The sequence below is a fragment of the Balearica regulorum genome, chromosome 5 (genome assembly GCF_011004875.1).
Source record: "Balearica regulorum gibbericeps isolate bBalReg1 chromosome 5, bBalReg1.pri, whole genome shotgun sequence".
NCBI lineage: Eukaryota > Metazoa > Chordata > Aves > Gruiformes > Gruidae > Balearica > Balearica regulorum.
This window is the reverse complement of record NC_046188.1, coordinates 55799131-55816100: the sequence shown is the minus strand read 5'-3', so window position 1 is coordinate 55816100 and position 16970 is coordinate 55799131. Positions and strand designations below refer to the sequence as shown.

At 39.8% G+C, this 16970-nt stretch overlaps 2 protein-coding genes and 2 long non-coding RNA genes across 7 annotated transcripts in view; 1 reads left to right on the top strand and 3 right to left on the bottom strand.

Annotated features, from left to right (window-relative positions):
* The window catches only part of ABCC8 (ATP binding cassette subfamily C member 8), an 80626-nt gene extending 79588 nt beyond the window's left edge, over positions 1-1038 (bottom strand). For both annotated transcript variants that reach the window (XR_012835774.1, XM_075755031.1), the window contains exon 1: positions 750-1038. Coding sequence is in view for 1 of the 2 variants with exons in the window: in XM_075755031.1 (XP_075611146.1) it covers positions 750-939 (190 nt within the window). In the remaining variant the exon portion in view is untranslated. The remainder of the gene's footprint in view (positions 1-749) is intronic.
* Positions 301-15790, top strand: LOC142602095 (uncharacterized). 2 transcript variants are annotated; one of them, XR_012835777.1, is made up of 3 exons: positions 301-567; positions 9560-9688; positions 15664-15790. It is a non-coding gene; the product is annotated as an uncharacterized LOC142602095 (long non-coding RNA). The 2 variants fall into 2 exon arrangements; XR_012835778.1 differs by lacking the exon at positions 301-567 and adding an exon at positions 5620-5719.
* Positions 1156-10877, bottom strand: LOC142602096 (uncharacterized). The gene is made up of 3 exons (XR_012835779.1): positions 10543-10877; positions 2064-2135; positions 1156-1348 (listed from the first exon to the last, which is right to left on the bottom strand). It is a non-coding gene; the product is annotated as an uncharacterized LOC142602096 (long non-coding RNA).
* The window catches only part of USH1C (USH1 protein network component harmonin), a 51039-nt gene continuing 49537 nt past the window's right edge, over positions 15469-16970 (bottom strand). For both annotated transcript variants that reach the window (XM_075755032.1, XM_075755033.1), the window contains exon 21: positions 15469-16845. In XM_075755032.1, coding sequence (XP_075611147.1) covers positions 16833-16845 — 13 coding nt within the window. In that variant the 3' untranslated portion in view covers positions 15469-16832. The remainder of the gene's footprint in view (positions 16846-16970) is intronic.

The following is a 16970-nucleotide window of genomic DNA, read 5'->3' as shown; positions in this document are numbered from 1 at the left end:
GCTGCAGATACGGCACGAGTTACAACAGCCGAGCAGCCCTCCGAGTTATTACCAGTAATGAGGAGGGCTGTCCGGCTGCCGTAACTCCTCAGTAATTACAGGGAGTATTATTTGATAACGTAAGACTTATTTGCCAGGTTTTCTGGTTTTTAACCGCACATTTATTTTTGTTTCCCGCGCAGCTAGTTAAAACCTGCAGGCAGATCCTGCAGCCTCCTTCAGCACCCAGCCAGCCCCTACGCAAGGCGGGGTGTGTGTGTATGTGTGTGTGTGTGTGTGTGTGTGTGTGTGTGTGTCACCTGCAGGGATCCCCGCAGGCTGCTCCGCCTCGGGAAGCCCCCGAGAGAGAGAGAAACGGGCAGCGCTGTCAGGAGCGGAGAGAAGCCCGGATAGCGGGCGGTGCGGGCAGCCAAATCTGGGAGAGGCGGTCGCCGGAGCATCCCGGAGCTTGCACCGCGTCCTAACACCCTCTGCAGCCTCCCGCCTCCCCGCACGGCACAGAGGGCAAGGCAAGGCCAAGCAAGCCGGGGGGGAAGATACACAGCAAGGCAAGAAGGCAAGGCAAACGTGGGGAAACACGACACGCGCGGCACAGCGGGGGAGGGAAACCCACGGCAAGACAAAACGAGGCGGGGGCGGGGACACGGCACGACAAAGCAAGACCGGGGGGAGCGGGGGATCAGAAAGCAAGGGGGGCGACGCACGGCAAAGCATAGGCGGACAGGGCAAGGCAGCCCCGCAGCACTCACCGATGAAGAGGATGGGGAAGGTGATGAAGAGCAGGAAGACGTGCGGCACCACGTTGAGCGCGTCCACAAAGCAGCCGTTGTTGAGCACGCCGTGGTCCACGTTGTAGGCGGTGGAGTTGCCCTCGTCGCCGCAGAAAGCCAGGGCCATGGCGGGACCCTGCGCGCAGCCGGCCGCCGCCTCCGTGCACATCCAGGCGGGGCCGGCGCGGGCTGCGCGGCGGTGGCTCTGCCCGCACCTGCCGGCGGGTGACGGCGGCGACGGACCGGCCTCGGCGCTGTCCCGGCGGTCCGCCCCGCCCTAAGGGTCCGCCCCGCCCCTCGCGGCCCCGCCCTAAGGGTCCGCCCCGCCCCTCGCGGCCCCGCCCTAAGGGTCCGCCCCGCCCCAACGCCCCGGGCCGGCCGGGAGAGAGAGAGGGCCCGGCCGGTGAAAGCCCGGAGAGCCCGCTGCTCGGGCCCAGCCTCGGAGGGGGCCTGGGGAGGCCCCAGGGGGTGCTCGAGGAGCGTCCGGTAGAGATGGAGTCCGGGACTGCAGGAAGGTGCGTCCCTTTCCTGACACGACTAGAGAGCAGTGCAAAAGCACCGTGACAGCCCTCGGGAACCTTAGAGCAACATAAAACAGTGTCTCGGGTTTCTTGGGGCTTGGTAATTCTGCATTTTATGCATTGTTAATAAGACAGAATATTAAAAAAAAAAAAAAAGAAAAAAAAAAGGAAGAAAAAAAAAGGAAGAAAAAAAAGCACTGAATTAGTGATAACAGAGGAACTATAGATTGCAAGAAGTATATTCTTTTACCCTTGTCAGCTTTGCACTTTTTTCCACTATGATGAAGATATTATTAGATTGAATTGCGTAAACAGCTGTACCCCTGTCGTCAAAGGAGACTTCAACATCATATCCTGAACAGCTATTACACTCCTGCTTTACGTTTTCTTACCCTAAAATGAGTTCAATCCTAACTTCTTTTTTTTTTTCCCCCACTGAGACTGTTGCAGTCTGAGTATCAGACCATTAAATTGAGTGGATTCCACATCACTCCCTGAGCAATTTTATGTATACCAAAATAACCTATAAATCAAACTTTTAAAGTCTTTTTGTCTTGAGTAGAAGTTAGGCTCAGCTGAGCCAAAGCCAAACAAAAACTCTCATCAAATACCTCCATGCTGGGGGATAGCACTGGAAAGTAAAATGTCATGTCAGAAGTTTGAACCTGGCTTACACTTCCAAGCACAGGTTGAGCCAAAGCCTGAGATTCAAACATCTCTGTTATTTAGCCATGAAATACTCTACATTAAGATTTGCAACCGAATCCTTTACCTCGGAGATCCTTTCATTCCCAGTTAAGCTTATCCATTGCTTAGCTGAGTATTTAATAGAGCTTGCCACATCCTACAAACAGAAACACAAACAAATAATGCCCACACATCCAGGCTTAACTCTTCAAATTGCAAAAGCGACAAGTTGGCTAAATTCCTCTTAGGAAAATGACCTCATGAAAGGCAGTTTTCCTTGTTTTTCCTTTAATTATCAATGGGTGCTCAACATGAGAGAGAGCATTTGATTTCTAGGACAGACAGCTCCACTAATAGACCTGAAAATTACTTTTGTCACGCTGCTTTTATTGATCTTGCTGTCAGACAGGAGGAAAGAAAAAGTAATTCCCTGCATGCAGCATATTATTTCCTATATAAGGTCTTTTGGGGTTACAGCAGTGTGGTTAATAATAATAACTAAAAGACAAACCCCAAGCCAAATCCTGTGTATATGTATTTTCAAATGTTAAAGTTACACCCACACTGGAAAGACTACAATTATTTTAAGTTTTGGACAGAACCCAGCATTCATCTGAACTTCTGGTTAGGCTCATCTCTGTTATCCTAATAATTATTTAATAAACAGTATGTGCAGTTCACATGCAGATAATTTTAAAATAAGTACTTCCCGAGGCCCCAAGTAACACAAGGGCTCTATGTTGCAGATGAACAAATAGCAGCAAAGAACTGTTGACAGTTTACACTCTAGAGACTGAAATCATGGGGTAAGATTTGGGGGAAGAATCATCCTCACCTTCACTGTGGACAGAGAACTAAATACAGAAATTGAAGTTTGCCAAAGTCTCCAAAGGAATCTGAGAACTAAGCTCAGATCCCCAACCTCTGCATGGTCTCTGAACCCTGAGAACATCTTCCTTTACTACAAAGTGTCAATCACAATATTTTTAAAAACTTATTTCTCAAACAACAAAACATCAAGAGACTCCACAGTTTGGAATTTGAAATTTAGCTTTTCAATGGTTTTCAAATGCAGCCAAGATTACATAGGTAACATGGTGGTTTAAAAATAATGGTCTCAGTTCAGGTCCTACAACAGATGTGCGTCTATCACAGAGCTAAAGTTGAGTCAGAAACGTGTTGGCAACCTGAACAGAAAGTTGATGGATTAAATGGGGAAGAGTCTTGGATTACAATTAACTACTTCATGAAATACTGACAAAAACCACACTGACAGAAATAAAAAAAGGTAAACGGAAATTGGTAAACTGAGCATTCTTAGCAATAAACACATGTGTGCACACACACCAACTCTTTAAAGAACTTGCACTTCCAATAACAATGCCACAATTTTGTCCCTGCTGTACCAATCAAATCAAGAATGCTGAATTTGGACTAATACTGGTTTTGCTCACTAAAGCATCAAATGACAATTTCTTTTTTTACCGCAAATGGTGAAAAAGCTATTCTGTGACTTCACAAAGTAGTTCTAAGACAGAGTTTGATCCTTGTCTGAAAAGCTTAGATGTGATTGTCTGCGGTGTCAAAGGACTGAATCCACTTATCCAGTCTATCTTTGCTAGTCCTGTCTAGTGGACTTTGGAGCATGTCACAGAGGAATAGATGTTCTCTCAAAGCTGCATTTTTGTAAAGCTTTGTGAGAGCAGAATTACTTCTCAAAGTATAGAAAAGGCAAAGAACAATATGAAACCAACAGGTAGAAAGCTATGTTTATCTGCATGTTGCAAATGCCACCTAACTTTTCACAAAAGTCCTGTCAGATCTTGTTTTCCTCACTCTCTTCTGACTATTTCTGTATCACAAGAAGTCAGTTTTCCACTTCATCATTTCAGCACATCTATTCGAAATGAGAAATCAAGTTAGATACTGGTAGCCATCAGCACATTCAATAGGTGACTGGAAATATTTTGGAAGCACCTTGATTGCTTGAAATTAAATTCCAGACAGATAAGGACAATATTTTTAATTCAAGGGAAAAAAAATCACTTTTTGTGCTTGCCTTGGAATTTGAGTTTGTCTACAGGATGCAGACAGGTTTTGGTATTTGCAGTAAAATATTGACACTTCAGAATTTAAAACCTGATAGCTGTTTTTAACAGAATATTCATTTAAGTGGAAGTTTTCATTTTTCTTTTGTACCTTTGTCATTTGTTTCTTGCTCCTCTTATTCAGCTGTTTTGCACTGACCTCTCTTTCTCAACAGTGCTATGTAGGGGAAGTGGTCTCTCCCTAAAAATCACGTTTTGCTACAATGGATCACTCTGCAGGTTTTTGCTTTTGTTTGCAACTAGAAATACAGATATAAAAGAAAAATAATCTTTTTTAAGTTCTGAACAGCCACAGCACATATTCAAAATTAATCAGTTAGGCATATAAGTTTAGGCATCAAGCAGGAAAATTGCACTTTCCTGTGTATCGTAAAGTCATTAATGGGACAAAGTATCAAGAGGAAATCTTAATCAGAAAGAAACCTAATAAAGCAAATTCTTATTGGGATTTAGAATTTGCTAAACAAGAGGTACTGATCTATGACTTTGCTTAAATTCCACTCTGGGAGGTGGAGAGGGAAAGCAATTTCTGTGAATGGGAGGAAACTACCAATTTTTTTTTCAAAAGCACATTTGGAAAGGTTGAGAGGAAAAAATTGGAGAAAATCACCTCCAGAGAAAACTTATTTTATTCTTGTAGAATAAAGAACTCAATTCTATCATTTCATAGAAAATATCATTTGACAAAGCAAATGAAATTTCTTTGTAAAAATTGTCTAAAGTACTACTATTAAAAATAGTGCAATAAGCATAATAGTGCACAGGTTCACAGAAATGGCTGCTTTTCTCTAAATAAGCCTTATTAATTTTTAATTGCTGTCCCTCATTAAAAATGAAGAAAGAACTTATGAGTAGGTAGATCTATCTTAGAGTGTAAACAAAAAACAAGCTCTTTGTTGGGCAATCATCTTTAGGCAAATAATTAGATAAGTGTTTTAGATTAGAACAGCTTATTTTTAAGTATGTGCCACTGACTTCCATTGAAACCAATGAATGGGAACTCTTCTGCCTCCACTTGTGACATCATCAAAAATAGCAGCATACATATTACCGATTCAAACATTCAGTTTGTTTCCCATATTTTACATGGTGAGACTGGTTATCAGTGCTGCTTCTCTCCATTTGACCTTCACAGAATGCCATTCTCCTTGAATCATCTATGATTGAGGAAGCCACACTGTGTTATTGTAGGATAAATGATACTTAAGTCCTTGAATACTCTTCAGGCATCTTGTGGCTTCAGCTACATACATGACCTCTATCATTAAGTCATTTTACGAAGCACATTTTCCAACATACAGCAGAACATTCAGGCAGTTATACTTGCTTTGAACTAGGTCATCAGCTGAACACTAGCTTCCTAGTTCAATACAGCCAGAGCAGGGTTGACTTGGCCATACCACATGGCACTTGAAACCTGGGCGAAAAAGCGTGCTTTCCTCTTCCCTCACTCTGTTTTGAAGTGTTATACAAACACTCATGCATTTGGTGATACCTGGAAAAATGCATGGTGAATCAATTGGAGGGCTGCAGGCTAGTTTCCTTACCAGTGTGACCTAAGGATAAACCTGATGCTCCACTACCCTCCACCATCACCAGGATTCTTCACGACAACGAGGACAATATGCTCTAGGTACAGTGCTTTCCTTGTGTGACAGTACTCTGCATCTTGCTCTCCCTGGGCAGAGGGGTTTCTGTCACACTCCTTGGTTCCTCTGGGCATCCACTTCTTATCTCAAAAGCAGCAGCAGCTTTTCAGTACAAAGTTTGCTTTTCCTCTTACCTGCCTACTTATTTACTCCACCTACAGCTCTGATTCATCCTATAAATATTTTGGAAGGTAATTAATTACCCCAGCTTCAGTTAGCTTGGTTGGTGCTCAACACTTTAAAATATTTTAAGCTGAGGCAACCAAAGCAGCAATAATTTTTGAAAAATCAGGCCTATACCAACTTCCTATTCACTCCTAACTATTCTTGTACAGACATGTACTCTTACAATCTTCCCCATGATCTCACTGATCACATTGTGCCTTAGCTTATTTTCCAGCATTTAAATGGTTAATATTTTGAGTAGTCCCTGTGTAGTACTTGTAGAACAAGTGTTGTGTTTTCCTCAGGAGAATAAGTTGAGTGCTGTGGACTAACTCATGCCAATAAACAACTCGCGTGCTGGCTCCAGTGTGGTATCCTTCAAGCAAATGTTATTTTAGTTACTGATTCAGTTAAGTGCCTTTATGGTGCTTGCCTTGTATATGGACTCTTGTATATAAAAGATTATTTTGCCTGTTTATACTACAAGAATCACACGTACTAACAAATAATCACATAACCAGCATTAATTTCTAAAAGATAACAGGGCTAAAAGTCACTGGCCTTTCTAGGAACTCTTCCAAAACCAGAAACTAGACTAAAAACTAAGATTTGAATTGTTTGTTAAAGATTATTATAATCAAAATCAGCTACTATGTTTCCTTTTCAGAATAGAAAAGAGTTTTCTGTTCAGGCACACTAGAGAGTTGTAGTTAGTTGATTTGTTTATTCACACCTGGGAATTGTTCCAGGTTATCCTCAATTTGTCCAGTGGGTAAAATTGACATAACAATTAAATTAGAGAGAACTTAAAGCTATCAATTCAGACTCGTATTTGGAATGTATTTTTCTTGTGCCACTATTTGACAAAATTGTACAAAAAATAACAAAGTGTTGCAATTTACTGAGGTTTTGCACTACAAATTTTTCTTCTATTTATTTTGAATAGATTGCAACATGGCATTTATTCTAGCTCTTAAAATTAAATGACAACCAAAACAAAAAAATCACATTGTGGATTCATTTAAAAAAAAAGGTAAAAAAAGAAAAGAAAAATCATGAGTATGCACAAAAAGCTTGGTCCTGTATAGCCACGACTGTTTATTCCCTGTTGTGATTTATCATATAACTAATTAATTGTCAAAGGCCTATTTCAGGAAGCTTTCTTCCTGAGTTCAGCCCACATGCAGACTACATTTGGGATTTTCAGAGACTCAAGGGAATTAAAACAATCAATACCCATGCAAAATACAAAGAAAATTAATTTACTAACTTTCTACTTACTAACTGAACTCCTAGCCAGCGGGAACTTTTTTCCTCTATAGTTTTGCATTTTTTCCACAATGATTTTAACACAAAGCTCATTATCTCTTGGAGCAGTACAGTTTTGTTTGTGTATAGCAAAGCGCTGTACCTGCATTTGTAGGTACGCAAGCTTTGCATGGGAGCAACCGTAGTCTGTGACACTGTTACATGGCATTAGTAAATCTTGGATGTTCTCACTTATGGCAACTGGTCCACAGCCTTAGCCTTCAAACCAGCCAGAGATCCTCTACTCTTGATAGTGTCAGTATTTAGAAGGAATCAAGTAGCTTTTGTAAAAGGGGGGTGGGAGAAAAAAGCTTCACAACTCTCTCCAGTAATGAAACTTGGCACTACTCTTTGCTCCCTCTAGCATGAAAAAAATATTTTTTTTAATATTGTGTCCACAGATCCTGTCCACAAATTTGTAACAAGAATAAGTCAAACTGACTATCAAACCCTCAAATCAGTGTACACTATAAAAAAACCCCCTTAAACTGGGCAAAATAATACAGCATCAATGGGGTTAAAACTATTTGTAAGTTTGGGTAACATTAAATTAGTATTTTTGGCCAAAGAAAAGAGGGAAAATTCTAAAAAGAGCAAAAGCAACTGCCCAGCACATAACACCATGGTAATCTTGCTACTACATCGAAAACTGGCGTCACTGAGAGGGTCACAGTCACAGTTCCTGATCAACAAAGTTTGTCCTTGGGAGCCAGGGAGGTAGAGTCTCTTGTTAATGCCAAAGAAACCTCAGCTGTTCAAGTTAATGCCGCAGGTCCTTCGTGCTGTCAATAACACAGAGGACTTACCTCAGGGAATGATTCTGCCCTGATATTTTGAACTCTTATCCACTCTAACAACTAGGAATTCCCTAAGTGGCTGAAGTAAGGGGTGGGTGGGAGTAGTGAATATTCAGGTTAAAGTGTTATACAGTGCATTTACAAGTTCCTCTTTTTTAGGGTCAATAATAGGAAACAAGGGCTTTGTATAGCTACAGCATCCCTCTAAACTTAATGTGGCAGGGAATGGGTTGAAAATAGTGGAGAGAGATTAATTTCCAGCAGCATTTAAAAGAAAATACTCAGCTAATCTTATTCTTATGTAAAATTGTTTTCTCTATGAATTTTCTTGAAAAAAGTAAGATTTAGAGGTAGGACAATGTTTAAGATATATCAGGAGTCTGATGCTGAGCAGCACTTATGTGCACTATTATCACACAAATGGCAGCAAACAAGTCTAGGTATCCAGCTCACTGCAGGATGTAAAGCAGCTGTAGAACTCTATAAGAACTGCTCTCAGGAAAGTATGAGCTATTGGTAGGAATATTATGCACCTAAATATGAAAACTCACATTCTAATTTTAAAAAATCTAAACAAACTGTTTTGGTTTAAAAAAAAAAGTTGGAAAAGTTGCCTTTTTTCTAGACAATGGTTAGAAAGAGAATAATCCCTTTTCCTTCAAAAGTAATTCTCCCCTTCAGCACACGTATTAAATTTTTGCTGACTGGTGGTAATGCAATGCTAAAGATAATGCTTTGCATTGTACATTTCAAAAGAGAAGCCCTTTTGTTGTAGAAGATTTTCTGGGGAAAAAAAAAATAATCTGTTTTCACAAAGTTGAATGTTTGCTTTTCATAACAACATATGTTCCGCTGTTTCACTCTATAGCATTAATTAAGAAGACAATCCTGGCTTGCGAGCACAACATTCAATTTGCAGTGTGCTAAAACTGTAAAAGAGCTTCAAAGTTGCACACAATTGTGACTGATAGAGCTAAAATCATGCTGAAGATATAATGAGAATTGGTAGGTAACATGAATGAACATCTTGTTCGGTTTTATGATTTTTAGAATAAATAGCTTATGAGACCAGTTTGTAAAGCATGGTAAAGAGAAATGCCTTACTTGACAGGAATTAGTTTGTAGAGAGTTTGCGGGGTCTCCTTGGCAGGAGCCTGATGCCCTAATACAGGTACCTCTCAGCCTAAGTCCATGGCTCCTCAGTAGGCACCTGGGCAGCCGTGCACAGCCACAAACACTCTGTCTGCCTGCTTGATACCACCAGTGGATCTATCAGAACCACTATGCAGGGTGCAATTCCCAGAGTCTCATCTTCCCTCCTACATGGAATTATTCATGATTCTCTCTTTTTCTCATGGTTGTAAGTAGCCTGTCTCAGAATGCTCTCCCCAGGCTATATTTGTCTTCTGTGATAAGAAGGCAATACAAGCTAGCGGAAACTTTCTGCATGTCTACATTTTAGCAGTCCAAATGTGAAGGGGCATGTCACGTGCTGAGGCTCAGCCGTGGAAGTTTTTCACGTACAATTATCTGCTGTCTGTTTTTCATCTACAGCGTAACAGCAATGCAGTGGAGACAACAAGAACAACCGCATCCAGCTGGAAAGCACTGGCAAGTGATGATTTTCTCATGCATGCCAGGGATACATCCTCAGAACGTGTTCAATGTAACTGGGCAGAAAAAGTAAGATTGCTTTCTGCACATTCCCAATCGTGAAACCGGTCAGGGCTTCTTTACCAAATGCTGAACTGCCTGTTCTTTCACATAGGGCATCACCACATCATAAGAGCAGCACTGGCCGTTTCCCCATTTATTTGTATTCTGGGCCATGAAGGCTCAAGATACTGTAAAATAAGGAATGGATCATGCTAGCATTAGCTAAAAACCCTGCTCTCTTCCACTATTGGGAACACATCTGACTACATTGGTCATTGCCCCATGATTAAGAGACTACATCAAGAATAAAGAAAGAATAGCTGAGATTTAATCCTCAGGTGTAATCTGCTTTCTAGGAAAATGGTGATATGCCTCATATAAGTCACTTGCATTGTCCTAGTACAATGAAGGGTAAGCATTTTGTCCTTTGTGTCATTCATAAATCTAGCCACTTTTCTACATCTATTTACTATGGTATGAACATATCTGTTCATGCACGCATGGGTTTAAATATACCATCAGAAAAGGCAATACTGGGTAATTTTATCATTGAGAAGGTAAGTAATTCATGAAGTGCTTCAATAACACAACAGAAGAAAAAGTCTCTGCATCTGTTTGTCTGCTAGAGGTATAGAAATGTGAATATTGACATAGTTTTAAAAACCAAACACAGCTTTCCTGCAGCAGTACAATCTCGGATAAATCATTACAAGTAAGCCAGGCAACTTAGACTCAAATAACTTTTCCCTGTGAACAATGCAACCAAAAAATGTGCTCACTCACTTCATTTTAATCTGTCCTATAAGTGTTACATAAATTTGTTGCAATCAAATTCTCTACTCCAAGAAGAAAAGCAATGTTATAAACTCCATTGTACCCACCTGTTAACTCTGAAATCACTGTTGAGAATTTTTTATGTTGGATGGAGAATACACTTGTTTCTGTTTGTCGTCCTCTCAGTTTGGACTCTGTGTCTTGATAAATTGCATGATTTGTAGACCACAGCATGCTACGTGCACTGACTTCTTTATAACAATGCTGATTTATTTGAAAATAGAAAATTTGCCCATACTCAGAAGTATGAGACATGTAATGGGGAAGCTGCCTTCCCCTGTGTGAAGAAAAAGCAACCTGGAGTCAGGAGTTCAATGAACACACCTCAATCATCTCAGTTCCTTCTATTCTCTTAACGAGGTACAATCTCTGCATGAATGGCTTGATGTCCATTGTAAGTGATTGCTCTGAACTGGAATTCTCTCATCTAGCTTGAAGAACTCTTCAGGTTTTGATTCCTGCTACATACGTCACTCCTTTGCACTAAGATGGAGCTGCCTGAGTTACACTAAGGAACAGCATGTAATTTCTTCTGTCCTACCAGACTGATACTTCACATTGAAAGATCTTCATCACAATTCCTGGTGAATAATCAAAATGGAAACATGCATCTCTCCTTCTCGCTCTGTCCTTCCTTGCTATTGGAATTGCTGCTGATTAAAAAGTGTTCCTGGATGTCTCGCTGAAAATTTCAGGTTTTAATGCTGGGAGGGGGAAGGAGGGTACCAAAAACATATTGTTACTTGAAAAATTGTAATGTATGCAGTTTCAGAGAATAACCCTGAAAAGCTATTTCACCCTGTCAAGGAAATACTTATCACAAGATTTTAATCAAAGATTAATTTGGTGCCCAGTGTTTCTAATTGAATGTTTTCTACCTAGTCTTATTTACACTCTCTCTATTAAGTAGCATTAATGCTCAAAAGTCACAAGCTGTGCCCAGCATGAACATGGGATCTCCGTCCCCCTCTTGCTAACACATCCAGACCTGCTTAGGTGAAAGGCAGAGGGAAGAGAACAAAAACTCAGAGAAAAAGTAATTTGAACCTTTTTTTTTTTTTTTGGGGGGGTGGGGGTGGGTGGGTAGCTTTACATCAAGAATAACCATTAGCAACTTTCCCTCTCACTTCCCTACTGTTTAGAAAAGTCCTTGCCCTCAAAAAAGCTGTCCGATTACTATCTTATTCAGTTTATATTGGGAGTGTCTCAGTCTCTCTCTCACAAACTTTCTTTTAAGCACCATATAAACAAACTCTGTTATAGCTATTGAAGACTAATGAGTTCTACTGATGTCTGGAAGCAAAATGGTGAGAAAAGATAAGAGGAGGACAAGCCAAGAAAATGGGTAGTGGGAGCTGGTTAGAGGAATAACCTTTAAACATTATTTGAGAAAATGACGAGGAACTGAAACTCAATATGAATACTAGAACCTCAGTATTAACAATAACAACCTTCCACAATAAGCATCTCCAGGGCTAAGGCATCCTTTGCCTTCAGATTTTGTCTTCAGGCCCCAATCCAGCAAAGTACTTAAGCCTGAATAGTATTACTGAACTCAACCCATGTCAATAGGACTGGCTCATATACTTAAATTTAAGCATGTACTTAAGTGCTTTGCTGGATCAGAGCCTTGCTTGTTCAAGTCTATGGTTAACTTATAAGTGGGAAGTTATCTATCAAGCACAATTACCTTTCAAATGTGTAAGGGATATCCATTGCTAATCATGCAGCAAGTTTTATGATACTGGATGAAACAGCTATCTGCAGTACATCAGACTCCATGTTTTTTCCATGTGGACAGTCTGAGTTGAACACCAGACATTCAAACTTGAGTATCCTAGAGCTGCCAGTCTGCAATATACTTGTTTGAAATTAATGCCTTAAAACTTCCTTTCAGTGTTTGTTACACTAACAGTTTAGCACCTTCATTGGGCATTATCATACACATCTAGCATCACAGTCCAGAGAACTTTTTCTTACCTGTAATTCATGATCCTCTTAAAGCTGATCACGCTTCACATTTCAAAAAGTTCCTTTCTAGAGAACAGAAATCTTATTGATTGCTTTTCCTATGTCTGTCTGCACTTCCTCTTTCATCTTAGATGCTTTCAGAGAAGATTAAAAATAGCTCATTACCTTGTTGTAAATATCGATAGACCCTGAGCCCCACCAAAGTGCTGTACTATTATCTGTTTCCTCCAATAATGCAGCAAATACAGATCTAGTAACAGAGGAGAAAGCATTCCAGCAGAGGCCCCCCGTATTCCAGCAGTAGCAAATTTTTTGCTGAGTTCCTTAGGAAGAAGGAAAGAAAACATCCTAGTCAATCTCCATGAAAATAATTTGCATCACTTGTGAACAGCCCACCTGGAGCCTCCTCAGATTTCAAGTCTGCAAGAAGGGAATTTTGGAATTTGCTCCAGAAACTTCTGAAAGTCAGAAAAAAACCAGAAAACCCCTGAGAACAATGGCAAAACATAACATGGGCAGAAAAACACTGTAGGACAAACTCAGTATCAGGATCAAATACTTATTAGCTTATTGTAAACTGATAATAAGAGATTTTAGACTCATCAGATTTATAATTCTAAGGGCCAGCTCCTTACAGGTAAGATGCTGGCTTCTCTACACTAGACCTGGCCCTGAAATGGTGTAAAGGTGACAGTTTGTTCACATCAGCACAGATCCCAGCGGGACATTTCTTTGGTGAAAGGTGGCTAAGAATTCCACAGTAGCTACCCTGAGTCTGACCCTGCTTTATCAAAGTCAACATACAGCTAAAGCATACAGAAAACATGTATCAGTTATTGTGCACCAAGCCTCTTAGAACCAGATATACATCCTTTGACATGAAAGCAAGGTTTTCAGTCCTGTTTTTAAGGCAAGAAGTTTTATAACAACTTCTTCATATTCAGAGGTTAAATTTCCTATTTGTGAAGTGCTGAGATTATTTGTACATGCGTTACTCAAATAGATTTAAAAAATCTTATTGGTGTGTATAAACATATACACCCCTCCTTTATGTATATGCATTTGTTTATGAATAGAGCATTTTTTAAAAATCATAACTTCTTTGAAATGTACTTACAAGTTTCAAAAGATGCCATTCATATGATAAATGACTAAATTGCAAGTTCTTAAAGTGGTAGTATGGCAGTAAGAAATAGATCAAAGACTTCCCAATGCTAACATGCATGAGTAATAATGGTATTTCCTATCCTGTAATGCATGACATGGTTCTGATCCACAAGGCTTCACATTTTTTTGCCTGCACACAGGCACGCACAAGCTCACAGAGCAGATGTGAAAGTCACAAGTCTCTAATGTAATTCATGCTCCAGTTCAGCAACTGTGAGGGTATGCTGAAGACAATGCTGTGACTAACACAGCCAAGAAATTCCTGAGAGACTAAGAATGATTGTTAACAGTTCTGAGAACCTCTTCCTCTGGGTTATTATCCCATAGAGAGAGATAGTGCATTTTAGCGGTCTTAACCAAACAAACAACTCTGAGAAACTAGATATATTCCCTCTGAGACTATAGCGAATGAAAAATAAAAAAACATCTTATGTTAAAAGAAGTCTGAAGCATTCATGACATTGTCAGTGAAGTACTTGCACTTCTTCCTGCTTTGTGCATCAGGTCAGAGTTTCCATACTCCCAAAGGAAACTATGCATTGGCTGAAAAAAGAGAAAGTCCTATTTACCCTACTATTATCTTTTCACAACTGGTTTGATTGAACAGGGTAAGGCATGGGCACATGCAGTGACTATATTACTGCCACCAGAAAACTGCAGTAGCAACTCAAATGGGTGCCTCTTTAAATGATTTACATCTAGGACAGCCGGCTCACACACACCAAAGTAACTGAAAGGGAAGTTGCTTGACAACTCTCTTTTCTTGTAGCTTTCTCCAACTCCTTGAGCTAGCTGGCAAATGAAAGATGTGATCCAGTCCCAGGGCACTGAAAGCCAGAAATAAAGTAAAAAGCTACGTGACTAATGGCTTAAGATCATTTTAAGATTTCAGAAGTGTCAGCCTCCTTTTTTCTACCACCACCTCCTTACATTGCCTAAAGCAACTCTGCCATCCTAAAGCGGGTTAAACAAAGTAACACTTTCTTACATACATGAAGTAACGAGCAGTAACTATTTCCTCAACTGCCTCTCACGCATTTTAAGCTGTATCCAAGCAAATCAAGTTAACAAGGTAGATGGGGAGAAGAAAGATAGTTTTGTGACTAAGAAGCAAGGCTACAATTCAACCATTGGTACTCCCACAGACTTCCCAGCTCAGTCTTCTGTGCTGCTTTTGTCTCTGAAAAAATACTACCAGTAAAAATATTTCTAATATCTAACCTTTTAAATGTTCTGTGTTATGTTTCTTAGTGTGCTGAGACAGTGATTAGCACAATTAAGCACTGACTGCAGGCTGAAGTTTATTACCGGTGCATTACTGTGGCGCTCTATTTGATTGTACATAGCATCAGAACATCCCTTAAGACAACATTTGATAGCATCACTCATCTATCTGCATTGTCATACAGTCCAGATGGTTGCAGTATGTAGGCAACCGGGAACCAGAGCAGCAGGAGGAGTACATCCTGCTGCAATTTTCCCTCTGGTGCTAATCTTGATGCATTTGGATTAGTCTGTTGGTTAGGAAGTCTACAGCTCTGCGTAGATGGACCCAAAGATCTAGCAAACAAAATAAACCAGAGCAGCTGCACTCAGTAGCTTGCCAAGTATCAAATGGCCAAATTTGCCCATAAAAACCTCGGTAAAAGATTATGCAGCTCAGCTGAGTGACATTTCCCTGCTATGCAGTGTGAATTTTCTTCTGAATTTCACAAGGGCAGCATTCTGTTGCAAATGGGTCTGTTATTAAAGATCAACTCAGAAATCTGTGTACTTTAGCAGATTAACTATTACTATGATGTACAAACCCAGAGACAAAGAGGAAACAAGACTTCTTCCATTTGGCAAATGCAATTTTATTTCTAGATTAGTTGTAAGAGTTAAAATTTTAAACATTCTAACATGTGTACCCTGCCAGACATGTTAATCGCCACACTGGAATAATATTGCAAATGAAGAAAGTCAACATAATTAATCATCTCCATATAAGTAGAGTTCTTAGGAATATAACTTATTTTCCTGTGTTACAGAATGGAGGGTTTCCAAACCTTGAAAAGTCAAGACTTCAGTGGGAATTTCTTATGCCAAAGGACTATAAACTGGCTCTCATTAGTCCAGGTAAGAAAAACTAAAACACAATATGAAAAACAGAATACAAACTGGCAGATACAAGGAAGGAAGACAACAGCATTTCTAAGGAGATATCTTGATAATATAAAGAAATTAAATAAGTATGATTACAGTTGTAGATTTAGTAAAGTCAGGTTAGTATATATTTTATGGTCTTGAGGAATTTATTTAAACATATAGTCACCAAGAGCAAAGTGTTACCCTTAGCAACTTCCTGCAAAGTTTAGTCAGATATATAGTCTCACTGAGAACCAAGTACATAACTGCAGACTGTGAATCACACCCAAATTTTGCACCCATGACTATATGAGGGAGTAATTTTTGCCACCAATACAAATACTCCATAGTACAACTGTGACTACACATAATGACTTTATCTGGACTACTTGCTAGCTATTTACTTTGCTGGTAGAGAAGATTCTTTATACTGTATCAGCATCACCAAAATTGTTCCTTATAGTGCTAGCACTCCTGATATTACTGGTCGTTCCACCAGCAGGGTTTTTATACTCACAACAACTCACAACTGAGCAACAGAAATGGGCATTAAAGAGCGCTACAAGAATATGAGTGAGAACAGAAATTACCTATATACATTCCCATTTCTTCATGGAAAAATCACTATGTACTGAGTAAAAATATAATCTTTTTCACACCCAAACTGGCCTGTGAACGTGTAATCACAAGTGTTGCATGTGGGAACAGACATCTGTGTTCTATCTTCATTTGTCATTTTGGTGTCTATTTCCAGGAAAACTGGAAGATAATTTTCAAAATTTGGTCCCCCAAAAAAGCAAAAAAATAGATTGAGTTCTCACAGACCAAACTGTGCTCACTGGCTGTCCTTCTCAATGACCTTGCAAAAATTTCTTGCTGTATGTCTATAGAATAATTTGAAATTACTCAAATTACCTGAAGAATCTGAGATCTCTAAGTTCAATTTACAGGCGTGATTGTTCACATTTCTTTCAAATACAGAAGCATTTCATGTGGTTATTAATTTCCTATTAATTTACAGAGCAGCAGGTTTCTGCAGGGGAAAGACTTCATTTCTCCATTGTAGCCTTCTTCAAAAAAATGTCCTACAGTAAAAGAGATAGTAAAATAGATGCTGTTAGCTGTAGTGCAATTTTTAGTCTTTCTGGTAAGCACAGTTTTATATAACTAGATCTCAGTTGACCCATTTTGATTTGTATTATAAGTAATA